Source organism: Neopelma chrysocephalum, unplaced genomic scaffold (genome assembly GCF_003984885.1).
Source record: "Neopelma chrysocephalum unplaced genomic scaffold, ASM398488v2 Primary Assembly neopelma1_96936, whole genome shotgun sequence".
Classification (NCBI taxonomy): Eukaryota; Metazoa; Chordata; class Aves; order Passeriformes; family Pipridae; genus Neopelma; species Neopelma chrysocephalum.
The window spans coordinates 287,487-309,157 of record NW_020925579.1 but is presented as its reverse complement, the minus strand read 5'-3'; the positions used below and the strand labels follow the sequence as shown (position 1 = coordinate 309,157).

Genomic DNA, 21,671 nt, shown 5'->3' with positions numbered 1-21,671 from the left:
TCCTCCAAGGTATGGGATAATAAAAAGCTTTATGTCAGGTCAACAACTGCACAAATGGGAGGTGGCAAACTCCCAGGTGACCCAGCCAAAGTCTTGTGGCTAATGCTTCCAAGAGTTCAGAATCACTGCAGTTAAGTAACTTGGAAAACTATAAATTCATTGATTTCACTAGCTCAGATCACACTCTACATTGTCTCTCTGTGTCAAAACCACAGTTATCTGTAGTGGCATGTTCTGTGACTGAATGGCTGTTGTCCTTATGGACAGCATTCTGCACACATAACTGAGATTATCACACATATTAAGAATGAGGGAGGGGAGGAAAAGAAAGAAAAATGCATCTTAGAAGTTACTTATTTTTAATGCTTAAAAGTCTGAATGCACAAACAATAATCTACCATTATAGAAGTACTGGTGGTCAATACAATGCATTAGAACTATGTACAATGACACAGTTTAGTATCAAAATCTTTCTACAATGTAGAGTATTACGAAACTGTTAATGACATCAAACACTAAGCACTTAAGACACCATTTTTGCTACCACATTTGGAACTTCAATGAACAGTCCATTTTAACTTGCAGCATCAATCCATTTCTAGTATGAAATTAAGTAATTTTCTACTTATACAATAAGATTTATCTACACGGGTCTTTTGATTTTGATCCATAGCAGCAAAGGCACTGTACATCAGCAGATCCACAGACTTAAAAGATTTTTTTTAAAGCATTCAAAAAAAAAAAAAAGTCACAGATCATAGTTCAACAGCAACAACAACAACATAAAAAGATAACACGTTGTCTCTGGCACAATGGCTCAGTCTGCGTCCTTTTTAGGGACATCCAATCAAGACTTGGATTGAACTGCTGGCAAACAAAGCAAGTCCTTATCCCAAAGAGAATTCATTCCTTTTTGAAGGTCGGAATGAGTACTCTTGTAAATCCTACCTTGGAGGTCATTGCTTTTGTAGTTTGTATATTGGTAGGCATCCATTCTTATTTCAGTGCAGTTTCCAAAGAACATATCAAATATTTTTCATAATCTCTTGTAATTGAAAAATTGCCCAAAGACACATATCCCCATTTTCAAGGAAACATTGCAAAAGTTTCCAGAAGTAACAAAGGTGATTCTCTGAGGCAACTTATTGTACTCTCTACAATATAACAAAGAGAGGTGTTTATATTAAAAAACCTAGCTTGACACCAAAATGCTTTATGTTTATCAACAGAAAAGCATTGAGAACAAATCTGTACACGAGATGCTATATTAACATTGCAAATATATAAATTAGCACATTCTTACTTAAATTTAATTTAGATGTGAACTGAATTTGCCATTCATCACAGGCATGTAGATCACTGGCTACAGTTTGCAATTTCCTAAGTTTCCAAGACTGTCTAAAATAGTTAAGATACAGCATCTTCCCACCAAATAATTATACTGTAATAACACTTAGAGGTCTCATCCAAGAACAAGACTAAAAAATATAACAAAGTTTATTTTTTTTTAAATAGAAACTACAAGTCTATTTAGTGTAACTTTAACTATCTCCTGAACATCCTTCTCCAAGATCCCCAATTTATCCACCTGCAAAAACACAAGTATACAATGCATTTTTCAAACTAAAGCCGGGCCAGACAGCTTTATTAAGTCAGTTCATTGTTAGAAAGCCTTTTTTAAACAAAATAAATACATTACAGCTATAATACATAATTAAAGAGTCAAGTTCACTGTTCAGTATGCTTATTCCATCTTCTTCCAAATAGATATCTGACAATTTGGTATCACAAGTTCTTAATGAACATTCACAAATCAATAGCAAGTAAAGAAGGTAAAAATTAATTCCACAACTGTGATGAGCATTTAAGTTTTCAGTTTAGAAAGAAAAAACAAAAGGAATATACAGCAAAGTGCTAGGAGAAGGAGTCCTGTCTGCATTCAGATTTGTCTCTAATAAATAACTTCATAGACTGTAGCTTTCTTGTCCCCAGAGCCAGTGACAATGTATTTATCATCCACAGAGATATCACAGCTAAGCACAGATGAGGATTCTTTGGACTACAAGAAAAGAAAAAGAAAAAAAAAAGAAATTACGACTTTCCAATACTTCAGTCCTGAAGGGCTTCAAGATTAATTGGAAGAGTTTATAGACCAGGAATACACCAAAAGCTCATTTAAGTATCAGTACTGTAGTGGCAACTTTTGTTACAAGACCAGGTCTCCAAATTTGTTCCACAAAAAGATCTATTACAAGATAAAACAGCTGTGGAAAGGGAAATGAATGTTATGGACCTAAAGATAATCTATCAATCCAGTGAATAGAAGCAGTCTTTTCTATATACTTTACAATGAATGAGCATTTACTGATATTTTACATATTGGATTTGCATAAAAATTAATTCTTCCCTTTTTTTTTTGTTGCAAACCACAAATTCACATGAAGAAGTAGTAAAAAGCCCAACCCATCCACAGGTATAAAATAAGGAGACTCCAAGAATAAACTACATCTCCTCTCACTACTTCCCAAGAGAAAAGACAAAAGCTTTGCACAAAGGAATTCACATTATCAGGGAGGATGCAAACAGGAAAAGACATTCTAGTGGAAGAGGATGCACAACAAGTGTATAGGAGGTGGATGGGAAACAGGATCCACCGGGTTGCAGCAGCTCTATCTCCTCCAGCTTTTCTGTCTGTACTGAGATTATGTGAATGTATTGTCACATTTGCCTTGCTGTTTCAGTGCAATATATAACATATATCCACATTCTTTTCTGCCTGCCACTGCAAGAGCTAAGCACTTCCCAATCATGCTATGTTTTGGTGAAGATGCCTCTGGTGCACCTCAAAGGAAGTTTTCTTATCTACCCCTCATTAAGAAAGCTGTACTGGGGTTTTTAACATCACTTTCAAGGGAGATGTGTTCTTGTTAGCATGATTTGGGCTGTCTGTGGGAGATATGAGTTGGGTATAGTATTACAGCAATATGTACAAGATGGCGAAAAAGACGTGTATTAAAACCCATTTTGTATTAAAGGGCTACTTTACTGTAAGAGCTGAATTACTAAATAAAAGCATATCTTTCTCTAATTACAGACAAATTCTTTAAGGAATATAGTAATTAGCTGCATTTCCATGTGAAAACTCCTTAAATTACTGACAGACCCTGAGATGTGCAGCTCTACTGCACTGTAATGTATGTGGAAAACAGCTTTTAGGAGATTATTACCTGGAATATACTGGCTCCATAAGGTGTTCTCCAAGCATTAAGAAGATTATCTTTTCCAGTGCTTACAAACCATTTGCCTGCAACAGATTGTTTAAATGTTATTGTTGCATTTTGTTTTCAAGGAATACACCTCAAGAAACAGATTGATCATAACAACAAAGCATTCACACATACTCAAAGAACAGTAACATTTTCATTTGGTTGCATTATTATGTTCAATCACAAAATAAGCAGTATGTACAAAAAGCAGTCATGTAGTTTTAAAAATAATCTTAATACTAAAATTTAATACCTAATTTTTAACTATACCCTATAGTTAAGTATCTACATTATATTTTCATTTAAAGATAATTTTGAATTAACTTCTCAGGAAGAAAAACATTGATATATCAAGATTTGCTTACCACAGTGAGCAAATTTGAGTGACAACACACAGCTCTCATGAAGATGTAGCTGATACTTGTCCGGCTTAGTAACATGTAACACCTCGACATTGCTGTTCTCCATTCCTACTGCCAACCATTCACCAGTTGGACAATAGCCCAGTGAGAAGATCTGTAATTAGCACAGCATATGCTTCAGTCAGTAAAGGAATGAGCTTGAGATCCTTGCTACACTGTTAACACTATGCAAAACCACATTTTTGGTCTACTACAGTTTTAAAAACATGATAATCCAATTACTACAGTACTCAAGATAAATTAGTTCATGCAAACACAGCTGTAAAGCTATGCTACTAAATGCTATTAAAACTGCAATAGTGAAATACTGAATCAAGTAAACGTTAATGTCCGAGCTTATTTGACAGCATTTAAAAATATTTTCATAAAATACTTTTGAACCTCAATCTACAGAAAGGGAAACAGATTGCACACAGGAACACTTTATTTTGGCACTTGTTTTATAAAAAGATTCTCCATTACTTTCATGGGAGAAGTACTAATCTGTCACAGTCATAATCCAGAAAGACATTTAGCTGTCCCATTAAATAAATTAAAAAAAAGTTAAAAAAAAGAGCATGACACTAAGTGAAAAATTCTTTGGAGTTCTCTCAGAGCCTGCTTTTTTTTTCAGAAACCCCCTCCATCCCCCTCTAAACAAGAACTAAAAAGTTCTTGTTTTAAAAACACATGATAAACTTTTATTAACATGCCAATGTTTCTGAGATTGAACCTGTGATGTGAAATCATGTTGCTGTAGCTGTCTCCCTTCTCTGAGATCCCAGGATCTGACTGTATTGTCCAAGCCTCCCGTCCATAGTTTGGTGCCATCATTAGAAATGTCAATACAGCTTGCTCCATCTGTGTGGCCCTGAAATTGCCTGAATATATTGAGACAAGATCAGCATGTTCTTGCATTGGAAAGAGTTGGTTCTGAGCAAGTATAGAAAATACTTCCTTTTTCTTTCAGTCCCTAACATGCAGCCATTGAAGACAACAGTAATGTAGATTCCAATAGCAATCCCAAATTAATATAAACTCTGGGACAATCATGTAAGTTTTTGAATTGATGAAGCAATCAGCCCAGACAGCCAAGTGCTAATTTGATTTCAAAAAGCACACTTTAAGAGTCAGGTACTCTGGAAATCTTTGCTGCTGACTGTGTGATACCCACTATTCAACTTAAAATACTCATTCTGTCCAGTGGAATGTAACATGATCAGGAAAATGACCTTAGTTTAGGAAGAATCTGCAGGTTACCAAAGTTCAAAAAAAAAAGAGCAGTCTAAAGGGGAATATCAGGAAGTAAAAGCCTGACTTTACATGCAACACTGATACATGGCATGTAAAAACATACACACAGTGCAGTGCACAGAGAAGCTCTGTATGATCGGCTCCTAGCTTATTGTACATCAGTATTGAGCAGCAACACACACTTCTAAGAAGCTAAGTTTGCAATGCAGTAATTTACATAGAACTTTACCCAAGACAATTTTGCTGGACCTCTGATTAAAGAGATAGAGTGAGAGCAGTGTATTGCACAGAAACAAAGAATCTACAGCAGTGTCAACATCAGCTGATATTAGGGAATTATAGTTATGGGCTGCTCAACAGGGCTGGAATTATGAAACTCTCAAAATCTACAAAGAATCATATAGATTTTTGTCAAGGTATTATCATGGCTACTGCCAAACAACAAAATATTGGAAGCATCTATGCATGGAGAAAACAGCATATATGTGCAAAAGTGCAAATAAGGCTGTGTCTAATTAATTCTTCACAACCTGATGATCCAGCTCTGTTGACCTACCTTACTAAAGTCTGGTTATGCAGATCCCACACTGCAATGTTCCCATCGCTACAGCAAGAGAAGCAGACCTTGGAATCAGGGCTGATAGCTAGGGCATAGCAAGCTGGAGCAGATGATGTCAGCTCTGCTTTGATGCGAGGAGTTGGAGCTGCCAGGTCCCAAATGGATAACGTGCTGGCTTCCCCACCAACAATCAGGGTGCGGCCATCAGGGAGCAATCTGCAGGAACGGATGTAGTTGTCTCTGTTCTGTGGAGACAGAAGCCATCAAGAGATTACTCATGAGGAAAGAAAACAGCACTAACATGAGAGCAGAAATCCATAAAAGTATTGTATTCCCTCCTGGTTTTAATGAGCCATTTATACTTACGACAATGATAAAGTGTATTAATGCCAGAAAATTACATGACATTAGGGAAGTACTTCAGCTTGATCTACAAAATTCAGTAGTGAGAGATATTTAATCTTAATTAGCATCAAAATGCAAAGACCTGAACCCAGCCCAAAACAATTCAAGATGGCTGTATTTGACAGCTGGTGTAGAAAGCTACATTTTCATACTCTGTTTATTTCGGCACATTAGCCTCTCGGCGTGGGGGATTACCAAATTCCCTGCACACTTCCCCCCTTCCCACTCCAGTGAGACTTGCTGCCACTGTCTAGGAGATGTCAGAGGAAAATATTTGGGCAATTTTCTTCATTTGTGTAGCAACTTGTGTAGCAATTCATTGTAAGTCTACATGTGCTGCACAGTTCGCATTTTACTACCTTTGTAACACGCAGCAACATCTTACCAAGAAGTGGTAAATTACAAAAGAAAAACTGCTAGCAACAGTTCATCTTGTTAGCACATTCAAATAATTTGTGAATAACACTCAGGGATACTTTTACTAATATTTTTAATCTTTGTCACATTAAGATTGGGCAATCCGTTCCTACAAATACACAGACACAAAACACAGGACACAATCTTCAAATATTCTCAAAGAATTCAGCTTTAAGACAGCAATTTTAAGCATGACAGGATATCAAGCTTTAAGACTGCCAACAAATGTCAAAGTTTATACACAATATCTGTTGTGCTGCCTTTGATCTTTCCTCCTACCAGTAAAATTTTAGGATATTAAAAATGTTTTGAGTCATTGTGGGGAAAAAACCCAGAAGTATGGAAGGGATATACTTCAACCTCAGTTTTAAAAGAAACACCAAAATTACAAATGTAATACCAACCTTTGATACCATGACAGCACTCAAATACTCACTATTTTTTGCACCTAAGCTGTAGCATTGCAATATTAACACAACCTCCTATCTTCTTTCATTGCCATATGCTGCTGTTCACCTACCAGGCAGTCCAGCTGAGAGACAGGGCTCTTGTTGCCAGGGTGGCTGATGTCCCAGACTTTGACGCACCCCTTCCCACCCGTGTACACGTGTCTTGTGGGGTTGCTGATGGTAACTGCACACACAACTTCCCCATGGTTCAGAGTGTTGATCTGACGGGCATGGCGAGGGATTCCTGGACCAATGAGGGCATCAGGAGGGAAAGGAACTGGCTGCATCTGACCATCTGCACTTACATGAAATGAGTATGCTCTGAGGGGAAAAAAATTATAGGGGGTGATTTAAAGAGTTTTTCTTCAAGCCTGTTTAAGAAAATAGAATCAAAGACGTGTTTCCACTGTAGGCATTTAGATTGTGCCCTTAGCTCAATTTTTTTGCAATCTTTTTCACAGATATTTCACAGACTAATCTGAGTTAAGAGGGACCCGCAAGGATCCTTGAGTCCAGCTCTTAAGTGAATGGCGCGTATGGGGATCAAACACATGACCTTGGTATTATTAGCACCGTGTTCTAATGAACTGAGCTTATATAAAGTATTTTAATCATGCAAAGAAGAAATATTTATCTACAGCATGGCCCTCAAAGAATAAACTTTGCTAATCACTCATCTTTTAATGTAAAAAGTCAAGCACCAATCAAACAATCTTTTACGACTCATGCAACGATGATTTCTGGCATGAGTGAGGCTATATGACACTATTCTTTATTTTGGGGCATAGGCATTCTTAAACTTGGGGGATCAGGATATCACTGCATGCAGAGAAGGGAAGGAAGGTTGGGTAAGACAGAAGTAGTTGGCTGGCTGCTGCAGAGCATGGCAGGTAGCTGCGTGCCAGGGGACATTTACTTGCTCACTTTACTGACTCTAATGTGGCAGCTTCAGCTGGACTGCTGCCAATCTGCCCCAAACGCATGGTGGGTCCCAGGCCCCTTTAGCAAAACTGCTCAGCACTGCACTTATGGGTGCAGTGAAACCTCCACCCATCACCAAAGAGCTAAGTCCTCAAGGCACAGTTGCTGACAGCTGACAGACCAGCAAAAATGCACTGGAATGGAATTTTTTGTTGTTTTTTTCGTTGTTGTTGGTTGTTTGGTTTTGGTTTTTGGGCAAGTTTGGTTGTTGTTGGTTTTGGTTTTGTTTCAGGGTTTTCCGTTTTTTTCTTGTTGTTGTTGGTTTTGGATTATCTGGGGGTTTTTTGCGGGTTTCTTTTTTGTGAGGGGGTGTGTGTTTTTTTGGAGGGGGGGAGCTGGGTTGGGGTTTTTTGTGGGTTTTTTTTTATGGACCCAACACAACTACTACAGATTCCAATTTCTCTTGCCAAAATCAGGGCTCACTGAGAAAGAACGTGTTGTGTGACTGCCACTTATGCCACCTGTGAATAACTTATCAACTGCTTTATCTTAAAATATTTTCCAGGGAGAACAGTTAGGTTGTGAAATTGTCTTGTTCTGAGAGGCTATCTGACACATTGCATCTATTACAAGGGCACAGACTTTGTAAGAGGGTTCACCTACAGATACCAAGGTAAGCTTAATGGAAGGCTTTAATTTCCTTAGACCTAAAAAATCATCATAGTACTGATGAAAAATTCATTGTCACAATGGTGGGATGAGAAGAGCTCAAAAAAAATCATTTATGAGAATACTTTGTAAGTTCACTTCCTTAATTATTGCTTCAAAGTCACTGAAGGAAGGCAGTGTTCAGAATTCAACTACTGGATTTGGCCTTTAAGATTCATGGTGCATTAACACTAGAACAATAATTGTCAGTGGGACAAAATGCAAAGGCATTTTCATCTTTCTGCCCTATTCCCAGTGTTTTACACACTTTTCTCACACTGCACTCTGTTTCTTGTTCTGGCAGGTCTGAGCGACAGATCATATCACCATTCTCTGTTTTTTGACATTAAATACATTCAGGAAACAGTAGGACAGACTTCTGTGGTTGTTAGAAGAAGAAAACTGCCTAAAGGAGTAGAATTAGGGTTTGATCATCACGACAGAAATCTGAAATACGTTCCGTGTTACCTCCCTACTTCCTGTTTGTGCAGTAAGATACTGAAAAAAGCAGTTGATGGTCATCTGAAATCAAAACAAGTGGAACTTCACAATCCTCTTTTCTGATTTCTGTACACAGTCACACTCTGCAGAGCCATGTTGAGCACTGAGTGTACGATACCTTTGTCAGCCAAAGTGTTTTTAGCATCCTTATAATGAATACAGAGAGCATATTTAAAAATTACAGAAATAAATCTTAAATCTTACATTATCCTCACTCTATTCATTACTCCATACCAGCACATGTGATTATTTTGTGATCATTGAGTGCTTGCCTTTTTTTTCCCCTAAGAACTAACACCGCATGTTGCTTACTGAAGTACTGTAAATATCTTACAAATACCTGACACTATAAACACCTGGTGAGCACCTTTTCCTTCTTTTCCCATTAGCTACCTTTCCTATTTATATATTGTACAATAATCAACATGTTGATGTATCTTTAAAGTGAAAAGAGAGTTATTAGGGGCCAGATCCCTGATGTACTACATGCTGCTGATGCCTTAAAGACCCTTTTAGTTTTTTATTGATTTTGCTAATTTTTATAAGCTTTATACGTAATTATAGTAGAAGTAGATTTTAGAAGTAGCTATATTATATCCCTCACCATTTAGCACAGTAGTTTACACATTCCTCAACCCTCTTACCCCATTCTATGTTCCCCATATCAATCCTACCCCTGAATTCCAGTAGAAAATGTTTAGTCTTTTGTCAAGGCAGGCCTCTTCTGTTTGAGGACATCTAATCCTGGCCTGAACCGCAAGAGAACAGTCAAGAACTGGGTGACCGTGTACCCTCTGTGCTCTGAAGATGATGAAGGTGATGAAGAGGTGGTCCTGAAATGCACCCCAGATGCAATTCTCAAGGGGTGGGCCAGGGGTGGACCAGGGCAAAAGCTATGGGATGGACAAAACTTGGATTGGTCAGGCAGTATTATAAATTGTAACACCTGAACACAGCCTGCGCGCGCGTCTTGTGATCTTCATGCCTAGGCACAAATCAAACCCTTCTCTTATCTCATCCCCAATTAACTGCTCGGGAGTTTTTTCGTCAGCATCCGTTAGGCATCACTGCCCACTCTATTTCAAGATATTCAACAGCGCAGAGAATTTACACAACTTTCCCTCTAAGGGAAAAGGAGAAGTAAATGAGAAAGTAACAATTCTGAATGGAAGCTGTGAGAAATACTACCCTTAAGATGAAGAAAAGTCAATGCCATCATGCTAAAAGAACCACAGATTTTAAAATTTCAGGCCCTATGGTAGACAAATGATAGCTACATTTAAATATTTAACATAGGCATCAATACAGCAACAACATTCAAAAACCTTGGAGATATACCAGAATTGAACTGATTTGATTTCAGTTTACCTCACGTTTTATTCCCCTAAATTCTAGCCTGAGATGTAAGCAGGGAAGTCCCCGCATCCCTGCAATTGCCATTGCTCAGACCACAGCAAGCAAAGCCTAGTAGATCCAGTCACACTTCTTTTCAGGTTATTGACTCCATGGGGGATGAACTTAAATCCAGCAAACATCTGAACACTATGTCAAGACATTTCTAAGAGCCCAGGGTATATATCGGATGAAGATCTGTACACTACAGAATTTTTAATCCAAGCAGCTCATCTGCAAGCTGCTGTACATCAATTTCCATATCTCCCTTGCACAGCCACCTAACAGGGTGGAAAAATCAGTAGAAAATAAACTGAAGGTGGTCACCACTGTGTGATGCTTAAGAGATCTGGACCTGGTTTGATTTGTGTGACACATGTACAAGAAGAGGCACTGGGCTTAATCACTCATGTCACCATATTAACCATTAATCCTGTGTGTGTGCAAGCTCACTGGCAGGTATGTATCCATTTACTCACACATGCAAGTGTGTAACTAACCCCAACCACTCCTCCACAAACATGTTCCTACACAAAAAAAGCTTGAAACAGAGTGACACAAACATCCCTTAACCTTCACACTCTGCAGGACGAACTGGTCACAGTGTTCCACAAGTGTCAGAAGGAAGTGGAATTAGATGACCCATACATAAAATCTGGATCAATATGGCTTGTGGAGCTGCTTTAGTTTTTCTGCTCTCTAGCTCAAGAGGAATGTAAGCAGAGAGTTCTTTGTCTCTATAATTCTTCTTTCGAGGTTCACAACCTGATAGAGCAGGTCACCTTTTACAGTCCATTCCATAAAGGATGAATCTGAATATTATGATACAATAATTTTTCCAGTATTTTCAATCAAACAAAACATGTCAGCATTCTTTTCTCTGCACACTGCTTACAGCAGCTACTAGGTTTGCTAGTAATTGCAAGGCTTTTGTGAACAAAACAATAATTTTTTTTAAACTGAGAAGCAGAGTACAGTAGAGATGGATAGCTGAGATCTCATTCCAGTTTGTATTTCCACAGACAACCAACCAGTCAGTTTTGAAGTTCAGCTGCTTCTTCCATTTAATTGTCTCCTTTACTCTATGTCATCCAGTCCCTGTTGACTGCTACTAGTCTTCGAAACACATTTATAAATGTAACTTAAACAGTAATTCTCCTGCTCTCATTGAACAGCTGTATTTATTTCTATTCACACAGCAGTTTTCAGCAGCTAAGGGGAATCTCAACCAGCAAGGGAACACAACTTCCAACAGATGATTGACTTTTAAAGCTGAATGTTTGATACTCACGGTTTTCCTCCTGGGATGCCTGTGAGATTGGGAGGGATGCCTGGGACCCGCATGTGATGATGTGGATCAAAACCAACCTATAGTTTTCCCCAAGCAAAACAAAAAGGTGTATTAAAGTAAGAGTTTGGCAAAGGAAGACTGTTTAATTCATGTTCTCCATAGCATACTCCCCAAATTACAAAGAGAGTGAACTACAGTTAAACCCACAGATCTTATATTTAATATACACTGCTCTCAAAACTAAATTCACTAATTGGCAAACACTTACCACTGGAGATCGCCCGTAAGCTGCTGCTGCTGCTGCTGCTGCAGCTGCTGCACTCATTTGAGGGGAAATATTGTGCAGACCAGCATAGGCAGCTCCAGGGCTGGTCAGCTCCCCATTCATACCAGCATGTGGAACGATACCAAACGGAGTAGGATAAGGACATGGTACTGCCATAGGTGTTCTTAAACCTGAAGCTATAGAGGGAATAAAAAAAGAAAGAAGTCACAGAGGCATTCTAGACCCATCAGATGAAATATGAGTTTGGTAAACAGCAAAAAGACCCCAATACATAATAACAAAAAACCCCAAACAAACAAACAAATAAAAAAAAACAGCAACAACAATGAAACACACACTGTATTACAATGCTGAAGAAACAGCTCAGCACCCAATTTAAGTAACTGTAAGGTACTGATTTAACACTGCAGATTTAAAGGGAGCCTGGCAAGACAAATGGCCACTGTTTCACACCATTGAAATACATGAACACTAACCTATTGGGTCCACACCTGGGGGTTTGCCAGGCACTGGCCTCAGTCCAGGAGTGGAGTTGCTGCCTGGAGTTGGGGCATCAGTCCGTGGAGTTGGGGTATTTGATTTAGACACAGGAGTGGTAGATTTCTCATTCTGGTCACCAAAAAGGAAAAAGGAAGACAGTTTGTGAGTTATTTAAGTCTTATAGGTAGTGGTTGGAAAGAGACAACTACAACCAGAATGTGTATGATTAGTGATATTTAGCTTTTGGGCTTGGGTTTTGACAGTCCTTGGCAACGAAGAGAAGCTGCAGAAACACTGAAAAAGATGGAATGGTTTTGGTAATTAACTACAGACTTCACAGCTTTCTTCATCAGTAATGTCCATATGATTCAGAATGAGGTAAATGAAAATCATTGCCATCTGACAATTGGCAGCATATGTGAACTCTGTCAGTGGTCTCACTTTGCTCATGGACCTGTTCCCATTATGATTATGATTTTCTGTGAGAGGCCACTGCTGGATGGACAAGAAGGGTGGGAAAAAAATCCCCAAATTGACCGACAACTCATGCCCAGGCATGGTGCTAGAAACACAGGATGGAGACAGTGATGACTATAAAGTCAGGGACTGTGCAGTGCCACTCTTGTGACAAGCTTGTTCATCAGACAAACCACTGACTTCCGGACCTGAACATGTCATTCCACCACCTTTCCTGAGCACAACATTCACTTTAAGCTTTCTTTTTATTTATTTTGCTTCTTTAAATTATCATGTACCCTGCCCTGTGAAGAACTGAGAGGGGAATTACTGTGCAGCTCAGGTAGGTGATTAACTGTGGTCACAAATATGAAAGGAAAGAACACCCCTTGCAGGCATTTTGCATTATGATTTGTGATGCAAGTCAAGGAAGGCTCTTGTAAATGATAGATTACTTTTTAGATAGAAAATAAGAATTATTGTTGTTGTATATAGCCTGGTAATTCAAACAAAGCTAACAACCAAATCATATCCAAGCAGGAAACTGGATTTGCTAAAAACCACAGCACAGGAAAACAGCTCAAGAAACCCGTGTACTTTTATTTATTCTCAGATTGACAGTTTTTCATATGGAGGACGAGAAGAATATCTCTCAGAACAGCAAATCTATCATTTACCCAGACCACCAATGAAAATCTCTTCCTATCGCAAAAAAAAAGACTGTGGACTTTCTCAGTATTATGTTATTAAACTTCCTTGAAGACATAAATTAAACTAATTTTAAATTGATGCTTCATATTGCACTGTATTTATAGTGGAAATACAAATTGCGTCCAGAAAAAAATCCAGTAAGTATGCATTTCAGCATACTATCATGGGTCAGGAGCATTTTGAAGCACTTACAAGGCTAAGTTCTTTGGATTTGGAGGAAGGAGTACTGCTGGAAGATGCAATAGACGCCGGACTAATTGGTGCATCTTTTTTCAGCAGACGAGTCTTGTCCAAGCCATTTTCCCGTGGAGACTGTGCTGGGCTCCCCCGGGGAGAAGAAGGATCCTAAAGATCAGCAACATGGGTTAGCATAAAAATTTCATACTAGTCACGAGTGCTTGTCTTGAGCAGTCCTTGCTTTGGAATGAAGATCTGTCATAGGAATTGATGTCTTTTTTTCTGTTCTCGACTGATTTAGCTGATATAATTGTAAAATCGAGATGAATAATGAAGGACAACTTTTTTTTTAAGGAAAGTCCTAAAATTTGATGCCATTAACCATGAAAAATCATGTAAAAAAATTTATGGATATTGAAATAGGCAAGTAAATCTTTTTTTTTAGGTGATAGACTGAAAAGGTTTGAGGCACTTAGCAGACCTGATAAAGTTGACAAATAAACTCACGGCCAGAGTGAAAGAAACGACTGTTAGAAGATACTGTTAGATGCTGCATCCTATTTTGTACTGTGCTGGCTTCAAATATCTCAAGAGAACTTTCTGTTCATATGAGAAACAAAAAGACCTTTGTAGAAATAAATGTTAGATCTGATTTGTTTTCTAAAGAAAGACAATGCGACTGGATTCCCTCATGTAATTCAAGTTCCTTTATGAAGGCAAATGCTGTGATCTTAGTCATAAAACCAATAAGCACAGAAACCACTGAAGACACCCCCCCACCATTACTATAAGGTAGAAAAAACACCATTGTGTATACCTCATTGGAAACATCAACTACCAAGTTGTCATCACTCTTTTCACCATCGCTGTCCTGCAACGACAAATTACAATGTGCTAAAACCCATTTATTTAATATCCCAACATCTCTTAAGCAGTAAGAAAAAATAGCAAGGCTGCTCACAAACATGCAATGTACCATTCCCAAGCTTTATGTGGCGATACAATTAGAATATTTAGGTCACCTACAGGGCTTCTGCTTTGCAAGTTGCCATAGCTATAGTATTCTTCACAGTTTTTACACCGGTGGACAAGGACACACGATGAAAATCTTCATCCAAAGTTGCGCTGCACTATGAAGTGGAGGCAAATTAGAGCCCAGATCTAACAAGTCCCAGCCTAACTAAAGCTCAGCACTACTGTTACAGGGCTTCCAGGTGCTCTGTATTTATATTGTTAAAAACACTATCAATCATACACACCAAAAACCTTTAATCGAACATAAGACGTTAGAGGTAGCCAGCAAGAACTTGTTGAAAATTTGACCCTCAATTTTAAAATTAGTTATGCAGAAGGAATCAGGGTGAAATTTCAGAGGAACACTTAAGTACAACAATGCACAATGTAGACAAGTTACTCACATAACGAGCCACTATTTCCTTTTCTTCTGTTTTCTGTTTTTTACTATCTGAAGAAAAATCTGTAGAATTTCTGTGCTTTTCTGCTGTTCTGAAACTGGCTGAGGGAGATACAGAAGAGCTCTGCAGTACAAAAACAGAAGAAGGAAACATTATCAAGCACTTATTCAAAACAGTGGTTCATTTGTCACGACCCCTCAATATATCTTAAGCTGATAATACAATTTGGAGCTGTTCTTATAGATAGCACTTTGGGTTTTAATCGGTGATAGCTACCCATCAAGTGTCTTATATTAAAAATTGTACATTGTATTGCAAGAGACAGAAAAAGGAGATCAACTGATGACCACAGCGGCTATCTGCAGTGTCAACTGGATGAATGTAGAGCTAATTTGGGTCATTTTATGAATACTGTGCATTGATCTTGTTTAGCTTTGTTTCCTCTACAAATATGCAGGGTTAAATCAGTAGTCCAAGAAGGGGTGGGGGGTGTGTGTACCTATGTGTGTGTGTGCCTGTGTACATCAAAAAGAACGAAGAGGCTCAACGCAAGACACACTTCAGCAAACATCTGAATGAAGATTTCTACCAAAGAAAGAAGTAGGCTTCTGAACAGTCTCGAAGCAGACAAGAATAGGGGAAAACACTTAAACTCATTTTATTTTGATGCTGTTTACAATTACAGGCTGTGTCTGCAGCAGATAGAAACAAAATGCAGTGGCTCAGCAATTCTCTTACTGTTCTATACTCTCACCTAGTAATGATTGCTAAAGAGCGCATGTAGGGACAGGAGAGAAAGAAAGATAATAAGTACTTTATGCACTGTCATCCAAAAATTCTACTGTACTCCTTTAAACAAGGCAGGCAACATTTATCAACTCCTACCATATTTCCAAAAGTTGGTGGAGCCTGTATCTTGGTATACAAAAAAGGAAGCGATGAAAGATGCAAAGATCCCTCTGGGACTGATTTTAGCAGCAGCAGTAGCTTTTGGCTGTAGTTCAAGAGAGCATTTAAGCATGCACTAAACTTTATCTCACACTGAAGTCAGTGGTTGAACGTACATAAGTAAGGATGTGTTCAGGCTTTTTCCAGAATTTGAAATGACAGCAATGAAGATGAAAATAATTGTCAGTTGAAACCCTGCTGACTGTTTCCAACGCTATCCTCCTTATATAATGGGGTGAGGAGGAACAACAGCTAAAGAAGTCATTACTGATGGATTTTAGATCCTCCCATTCATCCAGAAACACTGGTTTGGGGGTTCTCCCTCCATACATTACAGACAGCTGTTCTTCCACATAAAACTGTACTACACAGCTGTTTTGTTTTGGGGTTCTCAGTGCACATTTTCCTTGGTTTATTTTACAATTATGAACATGAACATAAATCAAGAAATCAGCACTTACACTGAGCAACTTCTGCTCCATCACTATGACAAAATTTCCCCTTTTCCTTATTACATCACAAGCTTCTGGTAAGGATTTAGAACACTTAATCACAGAAATTAAGCTGTCCTTATTGCCCAAGTCATGTGAGAGAATATTTCTCCCTACTGCAATACTCAATTTTTCTAAAATTTCCAGTTCTTGTCAACAGCATCTCAGATTAATGAGTGGTGGAATTTGCAAAAATCTTCCACATTTTTGATTGTCAATTGTTAATTACTCTCTAAGAATACTGAGTGGAAATAAAAATTTTAGAACAAAGTTAGTGCTGAACACTTCTTGTGCCTTTCCCATTTTCATACTTTCCTGTCTGTCCCTCTCTCTCTCCCTGACAGAATAAAAAAAGTTGAAAAGGATTTCCCATCCTGAGCAAATACATCTTAAAATACTGTTAGCTTTAAAGCGGATCATTAATCAATTATTATAGTAAATGACAAAAACTAACAAAATTATTTTTTGTTCTGAAGTGACAACACATGTTAAGACATTTAGAGACAGCAGTGGCAGTAGTTACAGAAGCCCTTAAAATAAAGGCCAAGAAGAAATATTAAATGAACTGATGACTTTAAAAACATATTTGTTTACTGCAAGGATATAGCATAGCCTTTTGCAAAAGACTTAAATAGCATGCTCCTATTACATTTATATTCATTTACAATTTGGGAGACAGTAGCTTGTAATGTGAATTCAATTCATTATTTTTCAACTTCACCCTACGGAAAGCAATTTGTTTTAAAATGAAGAAAAATAATCACCAATAAACTACAAATCAAAGTGTTGTCTAAAGAATTAAACTACTGCATTTATTTAAACAGAAATACTTATTTCCATAAATTTGAAACCATATAATTTCATTTTTCACAATCTGGTTAGCTATGTGCTATAGATACCATTTCAATCTTTGATTTCACTGCTTAATAAAGTAATAAATTAAAGTTTCCTACTAGAAAGATAAAGTAGCTAATTATCATTAGCATATAAAGGATGAGCACCACACTGGGCATTGGGGCAACGCATGCTGCTTAAGGCTTTTACTGCTTTGAAGACGGATCAGACCTTATATCAATAGGAAAAAATCCTCCTGCAGCATGTCACCTGACATTAGCAGACAAATGGAGACAATTCACCTATTGGCTGCAGGCAGAATCTCATTTCCCAACCTGAAATTAGGCCAGTGTACTAGGACTAACATTATTTTGCCTCAAGAGTCAATTAGTACAGAAAAAATCTAAATATTCCCAGTTTTAACTGTCACCTCCCTTTCCTTGCATGAAGCCAGCCTATCAATACCCCTGCAGCACTACCTTCTTTTTCCTCCAATATGAAATGCACCTGCCACGTGAAGATCAGTGACCTTATGAGATCTCTGGTAATGGCGTTGACAGATCTAAATTTACCTCTTATGCTAAGTAATAAAGATATGTCATACACATAGCCAACGAGATATGGTGTAGATCTTCCTATGGACGTAATGCCTACTTATTTTCACTGTGCAAGGGACAACGCTGTTACCTGTACTGAGTTCCCTCCATTGTTCATAACAGCTTTTCAGTCTATAAACATTTGTAAGGATCTATCCCCATTGATAAATACCGGGATGTAACAATGTCCTCATGGTTTCCACATCAGATTCCTGTATATAATCCTGTACACACCTACACCTTGGTTCCTGAGTGTGCAGGCCCACATATTCCAAGAGAGGCCCTTACATTTGCAGACTGTGAAAGAAAACCTCCATCAAAGCAAATTGTTTAGCTGACAGACTCTGCCCTGTTCCTTGATTAAAACATCAGTGCTCTCCTAACAGCTGTCTTTAAGAGGCAGGAATAGGATGGCTACTTAGAGAAATTAAGTGATTCAGCACTATAACTTGGGACACTGTAACTTAATGGGCCAGAGCCTTTGTTTTAGTAACTATTAAAATTTATAGAGAAATAAGGTCTTTTCACACTGCTGTTTTCTTTAATAAAACGTGTTAATCTACTGAAAGAGTAGCATTTTCCTACTAAATAATGCTGAGTTTGCTCACATATAATAATTAGATCAGACATTGGAAAAATACTCTTTGATGGAAGTAGGTTACATTTAGTAGTGTTTGAGCAAAATATACAGGTTTTTCATATTCTGCTTAGGTAGAACATTTTTATTCATGTTAAATACAACACAAAATGCTGACAAAAAAACCAACTGAACATACATATTTATGGATAGGCTGAGCACATTGCTGTGTTCAAATAATTTGCTTAAGAAGTGGAACAGTGTGTTTCTAGTGCTGGACCCCCAGTATTTTTTGCACTAGGCTGTAAAGCATGGCATGCCATGCTTCAATCTTTGTTTTGAGCAGTGCTGAGCACAGTGCTAACTGAAACAATTTCCCACCACAAGGATCACTCTGTTTTCTCTCCAACACTGGCAGGACACTGCTCCTGGTGGAGTACGAGTGCTATACAGGTGAAAATCAAATAAGTATCAAAAAAGCCATACAAGCCTCTTACGCAGCCATAAAATTCTCTCCAGCATGCTGTCTATTTGGGATAATTAATAGTTCAGATTGCTAGGGGAAAAAACATTCCCTGTTTTAGCCCCAGGTTCTACTGGAAGTTAATTGCATCAACATAGATGGCTCACACTGCAATGTGGCAGAAATCAGTGTCGTCAGACTGCACAGCCATACAACTGCTCTCAAATCCTGCAAGCCCCAACTCCCCATATGCTGATTCCTCCAGATGAAGACCTGGCCTGAGCAGACTGAGTAATAATTAAATTAAATCAGTGTTAAAAGTAATGACTAGAGATGACAGGATGAAAAGCCTTCCCACGTGTTTAAGATGGTAACTCTTTAAGCATTCACGAATATGACCATTCCCATGTGTACTCTTACTACTATGCCAAAATGATGTATTTGGAGTGGAATAATTAAAACAGTAATTCCCAACAAAGTGGGAATTACAAGATAATTGACCATACTGAAGTATTAAGCAAACTGCAGTAAAAGCCAAGGATGCTCAACGCTAAGGTCAATTATGGTATAATTATGTGAATGACATTACTGCTGTTATAAAGTCTTTTGACAGTATAAAAGAACTATAAAAATTGATACAATATGCATCACAGGGAAACGAACAAGCAGTAACACTGCCAGTGTTTTAGATGGAAGTACCAGTACAGGAGCTTGGACTCAGCCACTGCACTTATGTTTGGGCTTGGAGCAGTAAGCTGACTAAGACAACGTCTGTGCTTACATTGGAAGCACAAAGAAAAAAAAAGAAAAAGAAACAGAGAAATTCAGGATGATACTTCTGACACCCTAAGGTTAAGATGAAGACTCCTCTAGTCAGCTGTGAATGGTATGAGGTGGGAGATATCTCATCATACAGGTGAAAGGACATGGGCATAAGAAAAAGGGGCAGTCCAGCACAGTCCACAGAGACTATGCACTGCTCAGGGAGAAAACTGCAACCAAGAGCTACCACAGGCCTTCTACATGGCTCAAAGACAACACTCATCTGCCTCAAAGAATGAATTCATCTATATATACCCGTATGAATGGGTACATTACTTTGATTAAAATGAGGGAGGTGGTGTGGACTGATCTACAGACACTATGGAATGCTTGCATAGTGACTGTGGCTCCTCAGGTCCCCCACACTTACTGCTACTACACCTTTTTGTTGTTATCATTATTATTAAATTCTTCTTCTTATTATTATTATTGTTATTACTACATCCCAGTATCTATTCCAGCCTCACGGTTTTTGTGCCCTTTGCTTTAGATTTTCTACATGTCCTCTTTGCTATCCTTACTTAGGCAAGCGGATTTTCCTTACCATGCCTTTATCTTTAGGTATCCATAATAGGTAGTGATCAGACTGACACAGTCAAGCAGTACAACTCAGAGCACAAATCTTCTAAAATGATTCATCAAAGGAGAGGAGGTTGGTAGTCAAGTATTGATCCCATATATATAACTTGTCATGGCGGACTTTTTTAATATTTTCACCTGTCCCTTTTCCAACTTGTTTCTCTACTTACCCAAACTGAAACACAACTTCCACTCAGTCATATCATGATCAATTTTTTTTTCTTTTTTGTCTCATTCACTGCTTTCTTTCTGTAGCTGCATTTTCAGAAGTCAGACAAAGCCTCAGTTATTGTTAGTGAAAAATACGACTAACTAGCTAGGAAAGATACAAAACAAAGCTGGTTTTAATATCACATGACACAATCTGAGCTAACTGGATTGAGTTTAGTAATCAAGCATGTGATAATTATTTTTAATACAAACTATGATTAAAATGGAAACTTTGAAGTTTCATACAGCATTTTTACCCACTAATTAACTTCACTAATTGTAAAATTAATGAAGTTAATTAGAGGATAAGAGTGTCATGAAAAACATCAAAGTCTAGATGTGTGGTGCTGCCTGCAAGAGCAATGAGAAGGCTATAAAGTAGTCTGGAATAAAGAGAATGTGTAGGCTCAGCAGTCTTCAAAATGCACATGTTCTCAAAAGTTTTACATGAACAGAAGTACAGATATGTATGTACATTATGTATATGGGTATGCAATTTCTCCAAAAATATCCATGTAGCTGTTAACACTTGTAATCTGCTTGCCCTGGTGGTACCACTGGAGTATTTAATCTAAGATAATTAAAAGCATCAAAGTCTAGATGTAATGAAATGGGTGATAAAATGAACAATAAACTACTACGGTTGTATACATTAATTTCAGTCGTATTTCAACATACACTTATCAATGTGCTGGAAAAGTTGAGAGGGCCACACAGCAGCAGTTGAAGATACCTAGTATCTTCATGTGATGATGTTTTTCTGGCCCCTCCTCGTGCACAGGTGCATGGTGGTGACAAGAAAGGTAGGTGTTTAAAGCAATGGTGAGGGCTACTGGCTAGCCTTTCACAGATGGATTTTTGCAATAAATCCTTTAAAATATAACTTCTCCACTAATCAATGGCTGAAGAAATAACACACATAAGGCTTAATCACTACTGACACTGTGAGGATCAAAGGATGGAGAAAAGAACCAATGCAGCTTAAGTACAAGCAGTGAAGAAGTAGAAGAACACAGCTGTGAGGCAAAAAGGAAAGCCAGGTTTAGGTTAAAGTTTATCCTA

The 21,671-nt window shown here is 38.0% G+C and overlaps 1 protein-coding gene across 3 annotated transcripts in view; it reads right to left on the bottom strand.

The window, feature by feature from the left end:
* Positions 1 to 336: 336 nt before the first annotated feature.
* Positions 337 to 21,671, bottom strand: part of TLE4 (TLE family member 4, transcriptional corepressor) — a 101,438-nt gene continuing 80,103 nt past the window's right edge. For all 3 annotated transcript variants that reach the window (XM_027670763.1, XM_027670765.1, XM_027670766.1), the window contains 12 exons: positions 15,093 to 15,212; positions 14,492 to 14,545; positions 13,690 to 13,842; positions 12,327 to 12,459; positions 11,833 to 12,026; positions 11,565 to 11,641; positions 6,823 to 7,072; positions 5,478 to 5,725; positions 4,401 to 4,548; positions 3,632 to 3,782; positions 3,228 to 3,304; positions 337 to 2,059 (listed from right to left, as the gene is read on the bottom strand). In XM_027670763.1, the coding sequence (XP_027526564.1) occupies positions 1,952 to 2,059; positions 3,228 to 3,304; positions 3,632 to 3,782; positions 4,401 to 4,548; positions 5,478 to 5,725; positions 6,823 to 7,072; positions 11,565 to 11,641; positions 11,833 to 12,026; positions 12,327 to 12,459; positions 13,690 to 13,842; positions 14,492 to 14,545; positions 15,093 to 15,212 (1,713 nt within the window). In that variant the 3' untranslated portion in view covers positions 337 to 1,951. The remainder of the gene's footprint in view (positions 2,060 to 3,227; positions 3,305 to 3,631; positions 3,783 to 4,400; positions 4,549 to 5,477; positions 5,726 to 6,822; positions 7,073 to 11,564; positions 11,642 to 11,832; positions 12,027 to 12,326; positions 12,460 to 13,689; positions 13,843 to 14,491; positions 14,546 to 15,092; positions 15,213 to 21,671) is intronic.